This window comes from Thermobia domestica, chromosome 14 (genome assembly GCF_964235325.1).
Source record: "Thermobia domestica chromosome 14, izTheDome1.hap1.1, whole genome shotgun sequence".
In the NCBI taxonomy this organism is placed as follows: domain Eukaryota; kingdom Metazoa; phylum Arthropoda; class Insecta; order Zygentoma; family Lepismatidae; genus Thermobia; species Thermobia domestica.
This window is the reverse complement of record NC_137467.1, coordinates 82832403-82854310: the sequence shown is the minus strand read 5'-3', so window position 1 is coordinate 82854310 and position 21908 is coordinate 82832403. Positions and strand designations below refer to the sequence as shown.

At 37.3% G+C, this 21908-nt stretch overlaps 1 protein-coding gene across 1 annotated transcript in view; it reads right to left on the bottom strand.

The window, feature by feature from the left end:
- The window catches only part of LOC145669887 (nose resistant to fluoxetine protein 6-like), a 193899-nt gene that overhangs the window by 66000 nt on the left and 105991 nt on the right, over nucleotides 1-21908 (bottom strand). Inside the window, exons 8-9 of the mRNA XM_081738234.1 lie at nucleotides 18948-19116; nucleotides 13403-13596 (exon numbers count right to left, since the gene is read on the bottom strand). Of these exons, the coding sequence (XP_081594360.1) occupies nucleotides 13403-13596; nucleotides 18948-19116 (363 nt within the window). The remainder of the gene's footprint in view (nucleotides 1-13402; nucleotides 13597-18947; nucleotides 19117-21908) is intronic.

The window sequence follows — 21908 nt, the reverse complement described above, 5'->3', positions numbered from 1 at the left end:
TCGTGCCTATCTTTGCCCATTATAATTATCTACGAAGTGGAGGGACGCCATAGATATTGTTTTGGAAGCGGGGAACGGTTCCCCACGTTCCCTCACTTTTACCCCTGCACAAGCAGTGAACTCAACCCAAACTTCAATTTAGTACTGCGTAGTTTAACCAAATCCTCGCTCTAAAACTCACACTCTGTCCACAAAACGGATATTACAAATACACAGGTGAATAATTCTTGGCATAGACCTAACCATGCTCTCGACGTATTTGCCAGCAAATAGCTGTATGTCACCGAGAAAATAGACTCAAATTCTAAAATGATATCTCCTCTCATATTAATTATCTGACAAAAACTCAAGGTTCAAGTTCGACTATTCACATCAATTTATCACTAACAAAGTTAGCTGCCCAAACATTTCAATTAAACCTAGTGTTTGTTCATTTCAAGAGTTAGGCCTCTTTCACATTATCCGGCGATTTGCCGGATCCGTTTCCGGCTGTTTGCCGGATCCGGTTTCGGCCCCTTTCATATTATCCGGCGTTTTGCCGTGGATGAAAAATATCCGAGCAGGGTTGCTGTGCAACTGAAGAAATAAAACTCTGTGACTCTTGTCGTGTTGTGGTGGTTGTAATGGACAGACGCAAAATGTGTTTTCTACTCGCTTTGTTAAGACACAGGCAGAAAAAAACGTCAGAGACATATGGGTTCACCCGTTTTTAGAGAAGCGGTATCTTGAAGGAGATTTTTCTATACTGTTTCCACAGTTAAGGGAAGACGAAGGAACATTCTTTAATTACTTTCGTATGGGCTACAGCCTATTTCAGAGTTTTTTTTAAACATTATTCAGTTGTACCCAAGTATATATAGGAGCACGGTTGTTATGCAATTTTCGGAGTAGAAAAGGAGGAAAAAATCTCTGCTGATTCGAGTTGTCAACCTCAACTATTGTCATTCATTAGTTTTGTTAACGTGGTTGCAGTGGACAAATGCAAAATAATATGCATTTTATTCGCTTTGTTACCAGGCCCGTAGCCAGCCCAAAAATTTAAGGGGGGGCCCGGGAGAAGTTAGGGAGGGCGACCCAAACGTAGTATACTTCCTTCATCACCATATTATAGTTCATTTGCAAGCCTACCGTGAAACTTTTAGGGGGCCTGGCCCCCCTAGCCCCCCGTGGATACGGGCCTGTTTGTTACCGAATGAGAGAACCTGCCACATACAGAAAAGATGTGGACTTTTTATTAGAGAAGCGGTAATTTGGAAGACATTTTTCTATACTGTTTCCACAATTGATAAACTTGGGCAAAATAGCGGCCCGGTTCTGGATATTTAAAATACCGTTCCGGTATTCAACTGTTGTGATTGAGAAAACCAGGCTAAAGTCCTCTCAGGATAGTCAACCGTTGAGGTCTATCCGAGAATCTCAAGCCAACATTCAGCCACTGACCCCAAGACTGGTCTGTAGGCATTATTATTGTTATTAATAGCTGTTATGTCCGTTCTTCGCACGGCTCAGATAAAATATCAATGTAAACAAACTGAACAATGAGAGAAGAATTAAGAAACATTTCTAAAATTAGATACATTTTGTGTAAATATATATCCAACAACGTACGTGTTTTCATTGGGAAGGCCGATGGGGGCTGAATTTGAACGTAAACACTATCGGGAGTATCAATATACATCTGAGCGACCTCGATAAATATGAATTCGACACAAATATTGGTCATTTTCTACTACTTTTACATGTCCCGGTAAGCGCCCCCTGAGACCTCTCCCTGGTTCGAATTGTAAAAAAATCGCCTCTGGTCTTCAGCCGATACCGCATAAACTATGAATGTGACACTAACATCTGTCATTTTCTACTACTTTTACATAGAAAGTAAACGCCTCTGTGATCCTCTGGTTCCAATTTTGAAAAAACAACGCCTCTGGCTCCCAGTCGACGGGGGCTGTATTGGGGAGTCAACACGTTGGGAGAATCACCATTCATCTCAGCGACAGCGAAAACTATTGATTTGACACTAATATTGGTCATGTTCGATTATTTTTACATGTCTCGCAATTCTCCAGCCCGGTGACTTCCGGCCCGCATACAATGATAGCTGAATTTGAAAATCATCGCTAATGAAAGTATCACCATTTATCTCAGAACTGTGAATTTCACACTAATATCGGTCATTGTGGATTATTTTTTTACATGTCTCGGTGATCTCCTGGCCCAAGTTCCTTAGCTGATGGGGACTAAATGTGAAAGTAAACGCTATCTTGAGTTTCACCATTGAGCTCAGTGACCCCGAAAGCTATGGATTTGACATTAATATCGGTTATTTTCGATTATTTTTACATTCCTCCCCCCCCTCTGGTGATCCCCGGCCCGCATACAAATGGTGGCTGAAGTCATCGCTAATGGTAGTGTTACCATTGATCTCAGCGACCGCGAAAACTATAGATTTGACACTAATATCGTTCATTTTCTACTACTTTTACATGTCCTGGTAAACGTCCTCCTGAGACCTCCTGGTTCGAATTTTGGAAAAAAAAAAACCGCATCGGTTTGATCTGGAGCCTGGACCAAGGTACCCGTGACCAAATTTTGGTAACTTTCAGTCCACTCGTATGGTCCCTAGGCCGCACAAAGACAGACAGACACATAAACTCTTTATTTTATTTATATTAGATTATTATTATTATTATTATTATTATTATTATTATCATTATTATTATTATTATTATTATTATTATTATTATTATTATTATTATACTATTTCGGGTTTATTCTTTTGTTTTAAGCGTTCTGACTATTGACTCAAGTCTCTTTAAAGCACTGCTCTAGTCTCTGAATTCAGAGGACTATTCAAGAAATTTCAGCCAGATAATTATAAAATATACAGCAGTACGGTATATTTATCAAATATCACATCATGAATTCTCTCTTGCTTTGCATAGCAAAATAGTACATAAATATATAGCAAAAGACTGTATTGCTGAAATATTTGATAGTGTATATTTCAATTTTGGGTCACTACAAATTTATAGAAGGTCATTTGTCCAGTGCTACACGGACATCTCCCAATCTTCTATTACATAGAAAAATAATAATTTATATTGATTTCGACACTTCGGTAGTATTGGTAGTTTTCAATTAATTTTACATGTCATCTTTCCCCGTGTATTGTATATACAGGTTTGGTTAATTACTCCAGATGTACTGGGCTGGAACATAACCACATACACAAACACACTCCACATAACACACAAAACTACACGCTCCCATATTATAGCAGCCACTTTCTGCTCTTTCCTGGCAACACTTGCTTCCTCCCCCAACACCCATCCGGTAGTTTGCCGCGTATATGTGAAGAGCTTCATTGCTTGTAATGTCCCGCTTGGCTATACACGGCGATTTGCCGCGGCGGATTCTAGCAGGGAGATCCGGCTGTTTTTGCTCGCCGGATGAATGTCCGGCGACCGCCGGACATATGTGAAGAGCTTCATTGCTTGCAATGTCTTTCTACCTCGTCCGGCAATTCGCCGGAACCGGATCCGGCAAATCGCCGGATAATGTGAAAGGGGCATTAAGATTCATGTCGCTTAATAACAGTGTTTTTCAAACACCATCCGTCACCTTTCAAACAGGGCGAGTAGGGCGGTGGGTTTACAGTAACTGAATTACACCACCAAGTATTCTCAAATATACGAAGTGGTAGAGGTGCCGGGCTTCCTTTTTATTCAGATATGGTGTTATTTCATCAATTTTAATCAACAAAAGTTTTTTTTTATTTTCTAAATCTACATATATTTTTTTCGCACTTTAAGCTAATGCTGTTCGTATTCACTGTTCACTGTAGATATGTACGGTACAAACCAAGTGGATATATTCCTATGTCCAGAGGCCAAGAATTTGAAATAATAATAATAATAATAATAATAATAATAATAATAATAATAATAATAATAATAATAATAATAATAATAATAATAATAATAAACTTCATAACGAGGAACTACATATGGTTTACCCAACATTGTTAGGGTCGTCAAGTCTAAGAGGCTTAGGTGGGCGCAGGGCCGTGCTGGGATACTAATGAGGGCGGTGGACAAGTCAACTAAAAGGGCGCCCATACAAACAGGAATATATATATATATATATATATATATATATATATATATATATATATATATATATATATATATATATATATATATATATATATATATATATAGGGGGAGAGAGAGAGGGGGGAAAGAGAGACTTTGAAAGAAAGTATGGGTGCCACTTAATATCAAAATCACCACCAAATTTGTTTTAGTATTAACGTAAATAGCTAACCTCGAATCGAAATCTTCTTTACTACAGAAAAACTTTTTAGTTCCTGTAATAATAGGCCTATTTCTGTCAAATAAAAAAAAGCTAAATGTATCAACAACTTAATATAGCACGCCAATGGGCGCAGGAGTTTCATTGCCGCCTTTACAAAAGCTCTCAATTGATTTCCGTCCTTAGCCAACTGAACCCAGTTTCTACTTTATATTTCAATCTCTGCGAGAACCATTTTAATATTTTCCTCCCATCTGCGCCTCGGTCTTCCTAACGGTCGTTTTCCTATTTGGATTTCCTTTACAACTTCGAAAGCGTTTCTAATTTCTTCCATTCTGGCTAAATAACCTGACCATTTGAGCCTCCTAAACTTGATGACCCTAACAATGTTTGGTAAACGGTATAAAATGATGCAGTTCCTCCTTATGAAGTTTCCTTTCGCCATTCCCGTTCCTTTTGGAGTTCGAATATTGGTTTAAGAATCTTGTTTTCAAATACTTTCAGTCTGCGATTTTCCCTCAGAGTCAGTGACCATGTTTTGCAACCATACAGCACAACAGGCATGATTATCGTTTTATATTTTGAGCTACAAACTCCTCAACAGAATTAGCGACAACAAAAGATTTTTAACTGAATAATAGCACGAAATCCCCGCTTTCAGTTGACATAAATTGTTTTAGTGATTATGGTTTTGGTCTGTTAATAATGATTCTAGATATTTGAAAGTATCCACTTTGTCGAAAGAAAATATTATTTGGTATTTTAACGCATCCATAAAATGCAGTATTACAATCCTAACAAACTTCCATTTATTTAGTTTTCTTTGCATTTACTTTTAAGCCTATGTCCCTGCAAGCGTTAATTAAGATTTCTGCATTCCTTTCTATTGTTCTATCATTCCCTATTAAATTTACATCATCAGCATACGCCATAACCTGGCAAATACAATTCAGCTCTAGAACATAATTGCTATCTTTGATTTTCCTTATAGTGTTCTCCAGAACAAAGTTAAATAATAATGACGACAACGCATCTCCTTGTTTCAGGTCATTCTCAACGTGAAAGCTCGTGAACAAGAATTTCCCTACTCGAACCTTACTTTCGGATTCATTTAAACATATCTTAATTAATCTACCTTTTCCGGTATTGCAAATTCTGTAAGCATGTTGTACAATGTTTCCCTCCTACCAGAGTCTAAAATCAATAATTGATGTGTCAGGATGTTGTATTTTCTCATTTCTTTTCAAGTATTAGTCGAATGGTAAATATCTGTTCGATAGTTGATCGATTTTACCTAAATCCGGGCTGATAATCTCCAATAATTTCATCTGCGTATGGAGTCAATCTTGCTATTGTGCTGCCAAAATGTCTTGAGCCGTGGCAAAATGTGAACTAAAGCTCACACCCTCACACACCCACGCGTTGAGCCAATAAGGGTTCAGCTGTTGCTAAGCGAGAGAAAGGGAGTGAAATTCCTTCAGCCGATAGCAGCGCTTGCAACGGAAGACTAGGGATCAAGTCAATGTGGCATTAGAATAATACAATGTTTAACAGAATTTATTGGATGTTGACAGAAGAGAAATGCCTCCATAATTATTAAATCTTTTTTGTTGCTTTTCTTCTGAACTGGAACAATGATTGATTCTCTTCATTCTTGTGGTAATTCCTCATTGTTCCAGATAAGGAGAATTAGTTTGTGTATCTTGCTCTATAATTTTTCCCCTCCAGCTAAAATTAAGTCAACCAGAATTTCGTCTACACCCGGAGATGTGTGTTTAATTTTTTTTTGATAGTGATTTCTATTTCTGTCTGGTTAGGTTCTGGAATATACGGTTATGCTGCATGCATTTCACTTTCTCCACCCCCATTAATTTTTGGCAATGTGTTAAGCAAATCGTCAAAGAAATCTGTCCACCTATTTAAGATGCTATCTGTATCAGTGCGAACTGCTCCTTTAGGTTTCTTTAATATATATGCACGAAGTTGATAGCCTTTCTTAAGTTCGTTGATGCATTTATACATGTCCCGAATGTTTTTGTTTTCACTATTATCTTCAAGTTAATTAATTTTAACTTTCAAAAGTCGTTCGGATTTTGTAGCCAACGCTGTTTCTTCTGTTTTCTCTTCTCTGCTACTTTAGTACATTCCTGGTTGAACCATGGTTTGTTCCTACGTATTTCTGTGTGACCCAATATTTCTTTTGCTGAAATTTTAATGTTATCTCTCATTTCAACCAAGTATCTTGAACACTATTGCACTCCGAACTTTCTAAAACCGAGAATCTATTCGACACTTCAATCTGGCTCCCCTCTCACCTGACTCTCCTCGTTTAAAAAAAAATAAAATAAAATAAACCGCTCCGTTTTCAGATATTGAATATTTCCTTTATTCAACGATTGTCTCCCTCTTACTATCACAATCAACTCCTCTGAAAGACCGAACATCAGTTGTGCTAGACTGTTCTTTTCTGTCTACTAAAACATGATCAGTTTGAATGTGTTTTTCCATCTAAAGAAGTCCAAGTATATTTATGAAATTCGCGATGTTGGAATTTTGTAATCTTCACGATAAGGTTTCTGGATATTGCAAAGTTCACGAGTCTAACGCCGTTGTCACAATCTTCCTTATGCAAACATTTATTCCCTATAATCGGTTTGAAAATACCCTCTCGTCCTACCTTCGCATTGAAACCGCCTAACAGAATTTTCATATGATATTGCAGGAGATGATCAAATACCCGTTCTATTCTTTCGTAAAAACTGTATTTTTTTTAATCGCCATCCTTATTTTCTGTTGGGGCATGTGCATTTAAAACAATAATATTACACCACAGACCCTTAAGGGAAGTAAAAGAAAATCTATCATTAACAAATTCAACCTATGTAATTGCCTATTGTGAACGGAAAGCCCTGTTTCTAGTTGGTAATTTTTAATTTGTTCCCCGTAAAAGCACGTAAAATTTCCCGACTTGACTCCTCCATTTCCTTCTCAACTAACTTCCTGATATCCCACTAGGTCCAACCTCTATTTCTAAACTCATTTTTTACAATTTTTAACGCGCGTTGAAGGACTGCCGCTAGTGTGCCACTGGTGGCAGGGTTTCGTCGAGTCGAAAGATATATCTAGAGTCGGGGTATTGAAGCTACCACGCGTAGTAGCCAGGACTTCATTCTCGTCCGCGCTTCTTCGATTTGTCGCGGAGAATCACGAAGGAACTTCTTATATTTCATGTTCCAGATCTCATGTCGATTTTACTTTGCTGAGTTCGTGCCAAGTTATCAGTTCTGATCAGAGGATTCTGCGAACTTATCTGAACAATTCTTTTTTTACAGGGTGAGGTTGTTAGCCTCATACCAAATTCTCAAACTGGATTATCACCCCTTGTCTGTCCGCGACTACTTACTCAGTATATTCGCAGCTAACCTCTATATCCCAGAGGCCTTCTGCTCGATCCACAACCTGAGGACGCGCCGTGCCGTGGTGACAGGAAGACCACATTTTATAGAAATTAATACAGCTATATTTCAGAAATACAAAAGGTACTGATTATCCGGACACTGCTTTAAAACACACAGGAACAATCAATATGCTCGGATATATGGATGCATATTAAGACTGTGAAAGCTTCGATGCCGTAAAAATCGTAAATTAGAGACTAGTGTCAGTGTAGTATTACATAAATGAATCGTACGTTTGACTATCCGAACTATTCTTGATGTATCACATTGTTTCGTTTCATAGATATATAACTTTATAATATTTTTGTAAGTGATTGTACTCTTTACCTGTTCTCTGCCAATAGCAACTGTATGAATTCATAATACAAAACTGAAATACAGAAGAATAAAATAGAAAACAATAATGTGATATTTCGCAGGGCATCTTATGTAAAGGGCGCTTGTATTCTTCACAGGTACTGTAGTACCAGTCAAGTACTTGTATTTATTACACAAAGCTCGTATACAGGATAACTAAAACCACTTATCTATAATGTGATGTTTTGTAGGGCGCCTTATGTAAAGGGCGCACTGTATCTTTCACGGGTTCTTCGCCAACAGTAATTGTGTGTATTTATTGTACAGAACTGTGCTATACAGAAGAGTAAATAAAATCGTTCATCTTTGATGTGGTCTCGGAAGGGCGCCTAATGTAAAGGGCGCACTGCACCTTTCACAGGTCCTTTACCAATAAAACTGTAAGAATTTATTACTAAAAACTTGTACCTTTATTTATACTGTGATATTTCGGAGGGCGCACCGGGACACGTCCCGGTGTCCCGGTGGGCCAGCACGGGCCTGGGTGGGCGGGTCATGTAGCTAGAATGGAAGAAAGTAGAAACGCTTTCAAAGTCTTGACTGGAAGACCAATCGGAAAACGACCATTAGGAAGACCTAGGCGCAGATGGGAGGACAATATTAAGATGGATCTCGCAGAGATAGGAATACAAAGTAGAAACTGGATGCAATTAGCTAAGGATAGAAGTCAGTGGAGAGCTTTTGTGAACGCGGCATTGAACCTCCGGGTTCCATAGGCCATAGAGTTAGTTAGTTAATAATAATAATAATAATAATAATAATAATAATAATAATAATAATAATAATAATTATTATTATTATTATTATTATTATTATTATTATTATTATTATTATTATTATTATTATTATTATTATTATTATTATTATTATTATTATTATTATTATTATTATTATTATTATATAAAGAATGGAAAATACAACGAAGCTAACAATTTTTCTTTTGCCCGTTTTTCGTAAGTGAAAAGAGATAATGAAATGTAACTTAGCACAGATAATGTTATTCCACACCTGAAAATAGGAATCGGAAGAATTTTCAGTGTTGTTATCCATAGAAATTACAATGTGACCAGAATTTGAATTACCCAAAAATCTAGGTTAAGGCAGCGACTAGAAAAATGAACTGAACAGTAATTGATGACTTATCATGCTGTCTTTGTTCCTTGTTAACTACTTTTTAAATAATATTTGTTTTATTTTGTAATAACTTTGTAATAATTTTGTAAGGTATTACAAAATAAATAAGTTATTACAAAATAAGTACAAATATTATTTAAAAAGTAGTTAACAAGGAGCAGAGACACCATGATAAGTCATCAATTACCGTTGAGATAATTTTTCTAGTCGCTGGTTTAACCTAGATTTTTGGATAATTCATATACTGGCCGTGTGCGTGGGTTTTCTCGGGGTTCTCCCGTTTCCTTCCACTTTCTTCATTCCACCATTTCATTCATCACTCATCATCACCGTCTCCTTTAGCCTAACCGGCATAACCGTGGGACGTAAAACTTAAAGATTTCATTTCATTTTCATATACTGGCCACACTGTAATTTCTATAGATGACAACACTAAAAATTCTTTCGGTTCGTATTTTCGGGTGTAGAATAACGTGGTAAGTTACATTTAATTATCTCTTTACACTTATGAAAAACGGGCAAAAGAAAAATTGCTAGCTTTGGAAAATATTTAGTAGTCTGCCCCCTTACTGTAAAAAGCAATGTAGAAACAAAGCTCAATAGATAGCCCTGTACCATTTCTCGTAAACTCTTACAACGTCTCCTCAAAATCATAGGTAAAATCATCAATATGCAAGAGTTAATGTTCACGATATCAAATAGATGACGAACAAAGGAGAAAGTGTTAATTTACAAAAACCCGAAGAAAGAAAATAAACACAAAAGTTAAAACTAACAGGAAAAGAAAAATCCTACGAAAATAACCTCGATCATGTAAATTATTATACATAGATTTATAATAATAACTTGATAATTTTCTTATAATGGTAGGGAAGAATTAAAACTGGTTTCTTAATAAAAAATTTTCTACAACAAAACACAAGTCTAGCTATTCATTTGCTGAGAGAAATAAATGTTTTGGCCATTGCAAGGCCCCAGAAAAAGTTCAATTATCATGATCACTGACTCTAAATGTTATAAACAGATGTATATAACATTGATAAGGTATTATGATATTACTATGAACATCTGAATACAGAAGGATGTTACTAGTTTATGGTAACGAATACGATGCCTAGGTTGTATCACGTGTGAATACGACCGGAAAGTTCTTACGGGTATTTCAGGAGTAGTATCTGTTGATTTACAAGGAAGACGACTGTTGTAAGCTCATGTGAAATGGGTCACATGACTCCGAAATTTTAATCCTTTTAGGGGCAACTACGTTTGTGACCTTTTCAATATTAGTTACAGTCATATAGCCAAATAACTAAACAGTGTAAAACAAAACGCTCTCCCCCTTCTGTTTCTGGACCTTTCAACATTGGCCATATATTGTAAAAGATATTGGAGGCTCGGGAGGGGTTCTTCTCATGGAATTTTCGATTATTAATATAATAAATTACAATTTGAATTTGCCTCACGAAGCTTTCATTAGTACAGTTGCATTAACGTATCCGTTTTTTACTTTAAACTATTCTGTCACTGAAAAAAAAGTTCATAGGCCAGAGATACTCATGTTTACGAAATGGGAAGTGTTTGTGGCTCATATAAAATCGAAGTTCTTAGCCAATACTAGCTGCATCCACTTCTGCTCTCTCTCAATTTCTTCAAACACATTTCCTGGAGATTTTGGAAGAAAGTTTTTGAAACTTCTAGAAGAATTTACTAAGAAGACTTCCAAAATTACAAGAAAATACTCTACAAAATATTAATTACTCTACTCGTATATCAGAGATACAGCTGTGCAATAACTAAGAATGTTAAAATTAGTACTTAAATGAAAATGAAACTTTATTATTCAGATGAAGAGTATCACTGTGCTCTGTATCTCTCTAAAATTTTAATTAAAGAATTTGAGTGAGATAGCAGTTTATATTTCTCGTGTTCGTGTGTAAAGTTGGTAACACAGGTAGTGTGTAAAGTAGGCAAGTTAAGAAAATTGAGCACTATGTAAAGAAATTTTGAAAAATCGCTGTAAAAACCTAAATGAGAAAAGTTTTAAAAAAAAAATATTGTAATTTTGATACAAGGATAACGATTTTATACTTATATCTTGCCAATTTCAAAGTTATTTCGGGATTTGGGTGATAAATTTCGAAATTTATTTGAATTGAACCTTGTACTTAACCTACTTTATACGAATGGTAATACGGCTTGTCTTATTTACGGACAAGAAAATTCGAGGTACGGTTTATGGAGCACTTGCTTTCTGGACACATCTCGAAGTTTCTTGTCCGTCTTTTTTAAATATTGAAGTGCCATTCGGGAGTAGGGAATACGTCTGGATCTGCTCACATGCTTTTGATATTTCCACTATTTCGTTTACAGGCCACGGGTTACTAGTGCCTGACAGACTTGTTGAGTGTGCATGTATATAACTTAACACTTTGTACTGGTTATCACTTGCTTTACAGTTATTAATAAAACTAAGAGTGTCACGGTGTACACCACGGTGAAGAAGTTTGGTTTGCCACCGTGTACATAACGCGAATATTGAAGTTTGAACTTTTGTATTTCCCCTTGCCCTCTACTATTCTCTCAAAAACTTAAGTAAGATGAATGAATGAATGTTTGAAGATAGAAAATATTCAAGTATTTAGATTTGTCAAGTCATTTAGCTTCATTTTAGAGCTGTAGTGCACAAACAAATTAGTATGCTATATCCTGAGCATTATACTAACATGCTAATCTCAACATCACTGCAGCTAGTCTATCAAGTAAAGATGGTACCCATAATTTTCCCATTAAGTACATGGGAAAGCGATTTTTGATTGTTCATATCTTGGGATCAACTAGATGGATCATATCCACCAACGAACATGATTTCTATATTTAACCATTGACTTCCTGGCCAGAATTGATTTCAATCCGTCGGATAGTTCTTGAGATGATGTGTCTCCATGACGGACACACCTATAGACACAGTTAATGTATAAAGAAATTTCTAATTATTATAACTCTCTAATTAAATGCGTCGCATAGAGTCTAGATTTATAGGTATACAAGATAGACTTATTTTAAAATTTTGCTAAACACCAGTTGGGGTGCATGACTGCAGAGTACAGACACTTACGAAATTTAATATAATAACTTCTTAAGTTAACAAGTTTTACTACATGTTAGATTCAAGCAAAATTAAACGCGGATATTCGATAAGTTTTCTTTCCATACAATTTGATTACTATAGATTATGAGGCACATATCAAAAAAGGACGATTTTTAAAATGGAACTGGCAATACTGTCGAAGCTGCAAGTGTGCAAAAGCTTGTAACATAGGTATGATTGTCAGTGTGAAGTTGCACAACACTCAGACATACACAACTGCCCGTGCTGTTGACACAATTCAAAAATTCAGAGGAACTTTTGAATCATCAATTATAGAGTTCCGATTTCACCCCTAATGATCTTTTATTTATTTATTTATTTATTATTGTTCATTCACCTGACAACATTTCACTGGCAGTGATATTTTCCAGACATCAATTCTTGACTGGTTTAAGTCCCGGGCGGCAATGAAGTCTTTTAGCTTTTCATACGATTACGGTCTGTAGGCTAAAAGAGACGATGATGATGAGAATGAATGAAATAGTGGAATGGGGAAAGTTGGAGCAAACGAGGGAACCAGGAGATAACCAACACACGCGGAGTTTGTCCACCACAAAGCCCACTTTACATGGGCGAGCGGCATGGGCGGAGTTATGGGGGGCATGGAGAGGCATTGCCCCCCAACTTTTTGACAAAAAATAAAAATGTCACTTATAAGATGGCCATCTACCAAGAACTCCGAGAACGACCAAAAGGTTTGCCCCCACTGCTACCCCAGCAGACAATTCCTAGATGGCTCCGCCTATGGCGGGCGGGCGACAGATTTCTACACAGAAAGTCTACGACAGTTTGAGCCACTCTACCAAAAATGGTTAGAGCTTTCTAGTAACTATTTAGATAAATAAGCAAGGTATATACTTGTATTGAATCAACAATAAAATTTTATTTTTTGTTATTTTATTCTTTGCAGCAACAAATTGGCTCTTTTTTTGACATGTGCCTCGTATTTTTTTATACATTACTCTTTATGGTAGAAAATTGCTATACGTACCTGACTCCATGGTAAAAGACAAGTGATAGTTCATTAACGAACGTGGCAACATAACGAAACGTTGTAGAGACGACATTTAGGAATAGTAGTAGCAGAAATCCCCACACTGGCCATCTCCACAGAACGTAGGTGAGAATAGGCGCCGTTAAGAACAGTTGAGAATCTAATGCCAGTTGATGAGTGTGTAACGCACACTGGAAATTCAGAATGAAAATATATTATATTAGCCACTTTGAAATAAATTTAATTAAATACTACACTTAAAGAAATGTCTACTTATTCTTGCTGGCTGAATTTCTCTATAATAAAAAGTTCCTCTTTTTGTAAGTTTACAAAAGTCCTCTACCTAAATGTAAATGTATTACTGTTAACAGAAAAACAAGGCAACTACCTAGTACCTAGTCTCTACAAGGCTACTGTATATACAAGATGCACCCATGATGAAATCGAACTTACTATTTTCTTGAAAGAAATGTTCACATTCAGATAAATTTATCTCCTTACAAATAATAACCAGAGGAGGCAATACTCTTTGTCCAGCGCTTGTACAGATCTTCTATCTAAATACTGAGGGTAGTTATCGATAATAAGTGTTCGTAAAATTCGCGTAACATTTGATTTAATGTGCGTGACGTTTGCAAACATCTTTCATGCCTATCTTGAGCTTGAGAGAAACGAAAAAGAAAGAAAAAAGTATTTGATAAGTCTGAAGAATATGCTGGGTGACTTAGCATTGCCCTGAATGTTTAACAAGGCATTACTGTACAGACAATGCTCTGGTGCTTTGTTTTTGGGTCATACTATGAGCATCAGGTTTCATCTCCCGCCACGATACACTTTTTTAAGAGGTTATTGTCCTGTATTGCCATAGCAATCAACTTTTCGCAGCACTCGTTGTTCAGTCCGCATGCGAAGCATTTTGCAAAACAAGCAGATTGTCCTAATATTCAGGTCCTTGGTTAAAATTAACCTAATACTTCTTTTTGTGTTTGTTTATCTGAAGCATGGTTAACAAGAGGTCTGAGCTCTCACCAGTGCATGAAGTTTATCTACATTTTCTCATCTCTTTACGTGCAAGGGCGTTCTGGCCTTGAATCATCTTCAACATTTGGAGTCCCATTTGAAACGGATATACCGTTGATGCACCTTAGGTCTTGATATTGTTGCATTATCATAGAATGTCAATATCATCTTAAACGTTATTCAACTTGTAAATAAAGATGATGTTAAAAGTTACTCTATTTCGATGCACGTGTTTCATACGACGACTTTACACTGTCTGCATCTGTTGTAAGGTTACTTGGATACAAATTGCATGAAACCGGTTTCAACAGGCATTGTTCAGAAACATAGATTTAGGCCTTTTCACAAACAAACTATTTGCTGAGCAAAACAATACATTCACATTTAAAAACTACATACGTGTGACAGTTTCACCAACTAACACTTTGGCTCCATCAGACACTATCTCTTTTCAGTGTCTTTTCAGTGTTGTCATACTGCAGTACCATTTTTAAGGGATTGGTTATTTTTAAATATTTGATTTCTTGATGGGCTTACCTTGTATATATTCATAAAATTGAAATTAAATTTTATATTGTTATAATATAATATCAGATCCAAACAAGTAACAAAATACTTCGTCTAGCTCGTAAACAGCAGTCTTGCCAGATTCGATGTTCATCTGGCGAGAGTGGAAGAAACAGTGTGGGATGCTTCTTCAATCACATTTTTCCCGGCGGGAGCTCATGTGGTTCGGATTCCACGTTAATCAGTAGGTCCACGTCACATATAGCCTCGCTGCTGAACGGGACGATAAACTCAAAATCAACTCAACTCAACTCAATCACATTTTATGAAGCTCGTAATGTTCCCCAGTATTGTGTAATAGATAAAAAAATTGATAACGTGTATATATAAAACAACTTGAGGTATAGAGGTTTTTAAGTCTGGGCAGGTAAAATAGGTCGATGCAAATTTGTAAATCGAGTCTGTCGTTTTTATCTTTTGCATTTTTGAGATTTGCATATGGGAGTTATTTTGTTTGTAAATAACCTTTAAATTAAGAGACTTCCTGTCACAATATGTACATTAACCATTCAAGTTTTAAGTCACGAGCCCACGAGATCTTTTTTTTTTTTTTTTTTTTTTTTGTATAAGTGCTTAGAAGAGCGCTATCATCATTTGTAGTAGTGGCCTTGCTCCCCTGTTGGCCTTGTCTGAGTAGTGGACTTGCTTCAACCTTGGTTACCCTGTTCACAAGTGGTCACCCTCGTAAGCGTTGTCTCTAACTTTACACTCGCCTATTATGTGTTTTTGGATCTGTGGATTCAAATTAATATAGACAGGAATGGAGTTTCACATGATGTAGGAGATTCTTCTTTTCTATATGGGTATGTTCTTTTATTTAGGAAAATATATTACGTAAGTCGTGGCAAACTCAATGGATGTCAAATGCCGGAGCCGTAAGCATGTTCGAGCTTACTAATAGTTGTAATTTTCGATATTTATTACGTAAGTCAGGAGGTACCTGTAATGGATTCTTTGACTGCCATGGTAGTTTTGATGCCGAAGACTTTATGACTAGCTTTGTTACGAACTAATCTGTGAAATTCAAGATATTGAGACTTGAAGATCGCAATGTTTCTTGTAGTATGTCTGATTCTGAAACTTCTGCTTTGAAGAATATTTCATATGGAAATATTCTATTATTTGTTATGACCTTTGTATTGAAGCCCAACACAATATCATTATCATCACAGGTATTTTACCATTATTGGCAGGTTACTTGCTGCAACTGCGAAGCTTCGATGTTCCACGGTCTTCCGCTAACTTTTTCGTTTTCACGTATGATTTTCTGTTTTGCTATCGTTCACCAACTGTAGCCTCCCTCTCTTTCCTACTACCACACCTTCTAGCACGTCTCTCATGATACAGTTTCTTCTTAGCCAATGACACAAATAGTTTCTCTTCCTCTTCTTAACAATATCTAAAATTGTTCTTTTCTCGCTTACCATTTCTAAGACCTTCTCATTCGTTTTCCGCTCGATCGAACTTATTCTCTCCATTTTTCCCCACATACATATTTCGATAGCTTCCAGTCGTTTTTAATCATTCTTGCGTAATATCCATGTTTCTGACCCATACAGTACAATACCATGTTTCTGACCCATGTTTCTGATCCATACATACACACAAAGCATTTTATGGGTCTTTTCCTCAACTCTTTATTCAATGTCTCACAAAAAAAGACTTTTCTTGCTGCTAAAGGCTGCTTCCGCCGTTCCTATCCTTGCTTTCCATCACAGTAGGCCATCGTTTATTTGTGGTTTAAAAGCTGTAATTTTAGGAAAGTGCTGAAGGATTTTAACAGTATTTTCTGTTAATAAATTTTGTTATCCATTGTAATATTTTCCGGTGCAGTTAGTTTGATGTACCCCTTTTACTCCTTTAGGGGCAGAACTTCTACTCAGTAGCTTTAATGTATTACTACATTTGTTGACGGCTGATGTCTTTTAAAGAGAGATTCAAACTCGCAAGCCCGATGTTAAAGTAAATCGGAGCCCAATTAGTAAATTGAATCCCATACAAACATGAGTTCTGTAAATAGTGAGCCAGAGTTCAATTAGATTGAGCGCAACGAGGTTAATAAGCGCGAGTCTTATTTGAGCTAATCAGCTCGAGCTCGATCGAATGCAAGTTTGAGCTAACATGAGATTCTCTATGAATGATGAGTGAGACTTCATTGAGAATAGTAAGTCTGAGCCCACACGAGCTCGGCTACAGGTTTCAAAATGCTGATCTCTGGTCTTCTGTAGGAAGCTATAATGGAACGGACCATGAAATTCGTGATCCACAAGATTTGGTGATCCAGAGATATCCGTGACCCAGAGTGACCCGCAGACAACGAAACTTTGTCAGACACATAGAGAGTACTTATGAGATCGTTAACGTAATTCAAACAAGGAAAATTCTCTCTTGTCTCTCCCCGTCTACTCACTAATTCTATAAGTTTCTTTCTTTCTTGTTATGTGTCTCTGTGTATCGAAACATTGCACTGAAAGATAACTACAAGTTCTATCAAAGTATAAACGATTGAAAATAATAGAAAAGAAGGATTAAATATTTTGCTTAGGAAGAATAGTCAAAATTTAATCGATCGAGCCTGTGAAACTTGGCATGTAGAATATAAGAGATGCCACTGAGATCAGTGTTACGCTAAATCTTTTTGTATAGTCTGATTTCAGAAGCACTTCAGTATTTCTCAGAATGGGAAGATGAATAAATATGAAATTATATTAGAAGCAATAAAATCGTGGTACTTTAATTACGAAACGTCACACTCGCGATCAAACACGTGAATATTGGATCTCGAGTAGTGAACACCATTAATCCACTACGAGCTGAGATACATCTGAGGCGTACCTCGTATACACGTCGTCAATTATGTTGATTTCTGCTCAAAGATTCGGGTCTGAGAAGCGAGATTCTAACCCCAATAACTTCGACAAAAGTCATAACCTAAGTGACTCGTGTCATCACTGGTGATAAGACTCTTCTCTTTGGAGGTGGCGAAGCTTCTTTCGCATCTTCTGATGTTCTCTTAAGTATTGCATGAACATGCTATTCGATTTATTTTGCGTAAATCCTGTAAAGCCTTCTCTTTATTAGATTCCACTATTCTCACTGTGAAAACACAATTTTTACATCATTTGCTCCTTTCAATTTGTTCCTAGCATACTTTATCTACCGGGTTATTTACAAATGATCGACCTGATTTCATCAATATATATAAATTAAACATATTGTCACAAAATTTTGGAGACGTATTGAAAAACTCAAAAAATTTTGTATGTGTGTGTGTGTGTATTGCAGATTTGCTTCTGATTTTTGCCACGAGAATGCAGCATTGCGCATTTATTCATGATGTCGACAGGCGCAGAGAAAGCTTACGTTACGTACGAGCTTCATTCACATCAGTATATCCTAACAATGCAACGACACTTCCGAACGAAGTTCAACAGAGATCCACCAAGATGCCTGACTACCATCTCGATGTTCGTGACAAACCGATGGATCGGTCGTGGTGGGGGATAATGATCAGCAATTCCTGTCATGGCCTCCACACTTTTCGGACCTAGACCTCTGTGATTTGTGTGTGTGTGTGTGTGGGGGGGGTATGTGAAAGATACAATGTTTATGTCTCCTCTACCAACAAACTTAACAGAACTGAGAGCTCTCTCAACAATGCTTTCCAACGAGCTTTCTCTGCGCCTTTCGCCATCTTGAATAAATGCCCATTGCTGCACTCTTGTGGCAAAAATCAGAAGCGAAACTGCAACACAAAAATTCTTTTTGAGTTTTTCAACACATCTGAAGTTTTGTCACAATAATAAAGCTACAGTGAATTTATGAAATCGGGTCAGTCATTTGTAATAACCCTGTATTAAAGGCATAGTGTAAAAATGTTAAAATAATGCACAACTAATAAAATGTAGATCAGTTACAGATTAACTTAATGAATAGTGATACAAGCTTCTCTTACCATCGTCTCATAACCAAAGTAGTTTTGCAGATAAAGAAGATTCTTCCAATAACCTTGTTTGCAGACATCGGCATTCTGCTTGATGACATTGTTCCAAAGTGGTCCTGACCCTAGATGCTCCATGATATATGCGTAATAGACAACTAAGGCTAAAAGAGGAGGCGTCAACCTGAAAAATAATACATTTATAAGATGTTATATAAATAAACTGAATTGCTTACGGTCACTTAGTCTAAGTAATGCCATGATATAGATAAATCAAAATACAGGACATCGTGAAATGATTTGAACAAATTAAATTTTGTTAAGTACTGTAGACATGTAGCAACGGTATCCTATAAAGATGCATTTGAGAAGTTCAGAGTAGTAAATGCTAACTCAACAACGGCTTGTTTCCTGAAAATGCACTGTGAACACTCCAAATAAAATGTTAATTTATTTTGCAACTGTATTTCTGAAGGGAAAGAGGAACCACTTCTACATACAGACACGAGAACTGACCAGAGATAGAGTAGATCAGTGGGTCGTGGGTCAAATAGGTCAAATGGGTCAAGATTTGTGAGTGGATCAGTGTTGTGGGTCAACAGAACATGGCCTACTGCGACCAACTACCCAACGTACCCACTCTGATCCACTGATCCACTCTGTTCAGTGCATTGTAGACAGCATCTTCTGAACACTGGTGAATTTGTCTACGTTTTAATTTCAAGACCTCCATTTTCCCTTCCTTTTTCATTTGTTTGTCTTTATTTACCTGAGATGAGTATATCTAAATGAAAAAAAGAACTTCGGTCTCGGCAATAGGATTTACTACCTGGCTTTCGAGACACAGTAGAAGTTTACAATTTTTTCCGTCACGCTGTCCTTCTTTACCTTGGTTTGAGATTTCAAATTTAACCCTATTTCATCCTAAAAGTATCTGTAATTCAACAAGGGAATAATTATATATGAAATTAAATTGAAATTCATCGTAAAATGGCCCATGACAAACGCTTTATAATGTTATAAATGTTAGATCGGCGTAACAAAGCGGTGCTTTAGTGATTGACCGTAGAAATTCAAACTCCAACTAGCGATAATTTCACAGCCTTGATTTATTGCAAGTGTAAACTCTTTAGTCAATGGAGAGGAAGGTGTGCATCATGGGTTAGAGTTGATGATGACAGGGTTTGGTTGGTCAGAGTGGGTTCGGTGGGTGATGGATCATCGTGGGTCATGGGTTAAGTTTTCTTTGATCCACGCCATCTCTGGACTGACTGCCACATGGCAGTTTGGTATTACTACTCGAACACATTAAACGTTATTTCCGTGCGTTCAAATTGCACGTAGCTTTATTGAGTTTGGCTTTAGTACAGGGATGTACCCAGCATTCTTTTCTGTAGGAGACCCATGACTTATTTCAGAATGTGAATACATTAGTAACTTACCATGTTACATATATTATTATTATTATTTGCAGTTGAATCATAGATTTTGACACTATGCAAGATCAGAATCAAGTTGTAGAATCACATAAATCATAAGTTGTGTCAATAGTCCTAACAGCACAATTACATAGCAGGCATATGCCTATCATGGAATGTGTTCAGCATGTGCCTTATGTTCCTCTGAGAGAGAAATCACATGGATAGCAAGTGATAGTTACAGTCTATGTCCACCCCTAGGCACATTCCTGACATGTACCTGGGGAACGTGCCTAGTATGTTCTAGGTATGTTCTCCATACCGTAAGCGTCAATGAACTACAAAATTTCTCCCCAAAAATATGTTAAATCGCCTATATGCGTAATGTGTTTACATTAAGGTGAGTCTGAAAAACACTTTAAACAAGTAAAAAAAAATGTATCCCAGGGTAGACGCGACCCACCAACCTTTGAATTACTAGCCGCGTGCTCTTCCCACCAGAGCCCTGCGCGGGCCGGGCGCGCCCGGTTCGGCCCGGTGCCCGGCCCGACCCGGCCCGACCCGTTTCAAGTAATATCAAACTGGACCGGGCCCTAACCGGGCCGGGCACATTTCGGGCCGAATCGGGCCGAACCGGGCCGGGCACATTTCGGGCCGAACCGGGCCGAGCCGGGCCGGCCCGGATACTCTGAAAGACGGTTCGGAAACTAATGTTGTCAGCCTATTTGTTTTTTTAATGTCCTCCACTACCTCTATTTTTGCCGTGTTTGTACGGTCTTACTGTCAGCCTATGTTAATCGTAATGTGTTTGGGAAACTGACTCTTTATTCAAGACTGCGATGTACTGGTAATACTATTACTATTACTACTTCTACTACTACTATTACTACTTCTACTATTACTACTACGACCACTGCTAATACTATTACAAGTGCTACGACTTCGCGTCAGAGTTGGCATGTCTGGTGGTACCGAATTTATCTTCTAAGTACAGAATAAAATTGAGAAATGCTAGTTATTATGGCCGGTCTGCGTAGAATGTGAACCGATGCTTGATCTTCGAGGGAGAATAGTGGCTCAATAGAAAAAACACTCACATCTGGTGCTAGAGGTCGTCGGATCAATCCCTGCTCATGCTATGTGAGCTTTGTTGTGGACAAACATCGTGTGCATGGGAGTTTCTGGGGTGGTCCCGCTTCCTCCCACTGTTTTCTTTCCACCAATTCATCCCATCATCATCCATTCAGCCTGAGCCGTAGTTACCTAAAGAACGTATGATAAAGTCAAGTACTTGACCTAGTAAGTAGAATTTGGTACGCTACCATTGGACCACGGAGGGCAAAACCATAAACTGGCGTGCTCATAAGATCAGTGCAATTTGTAGTAATGTTCAAATAGCAAGGCAAATATCGAATGGTGTTACATGTTCATGTATTGTTTATAGTATGATGCTACAAATATAACAAAATATAATGATCAAATAAATCACCAAATCGCCAGGGTCGATTAGGTGTTCCTGGAACGGTGGCTCAGTGGTTGAGCGTTCACCTCTGGTGTA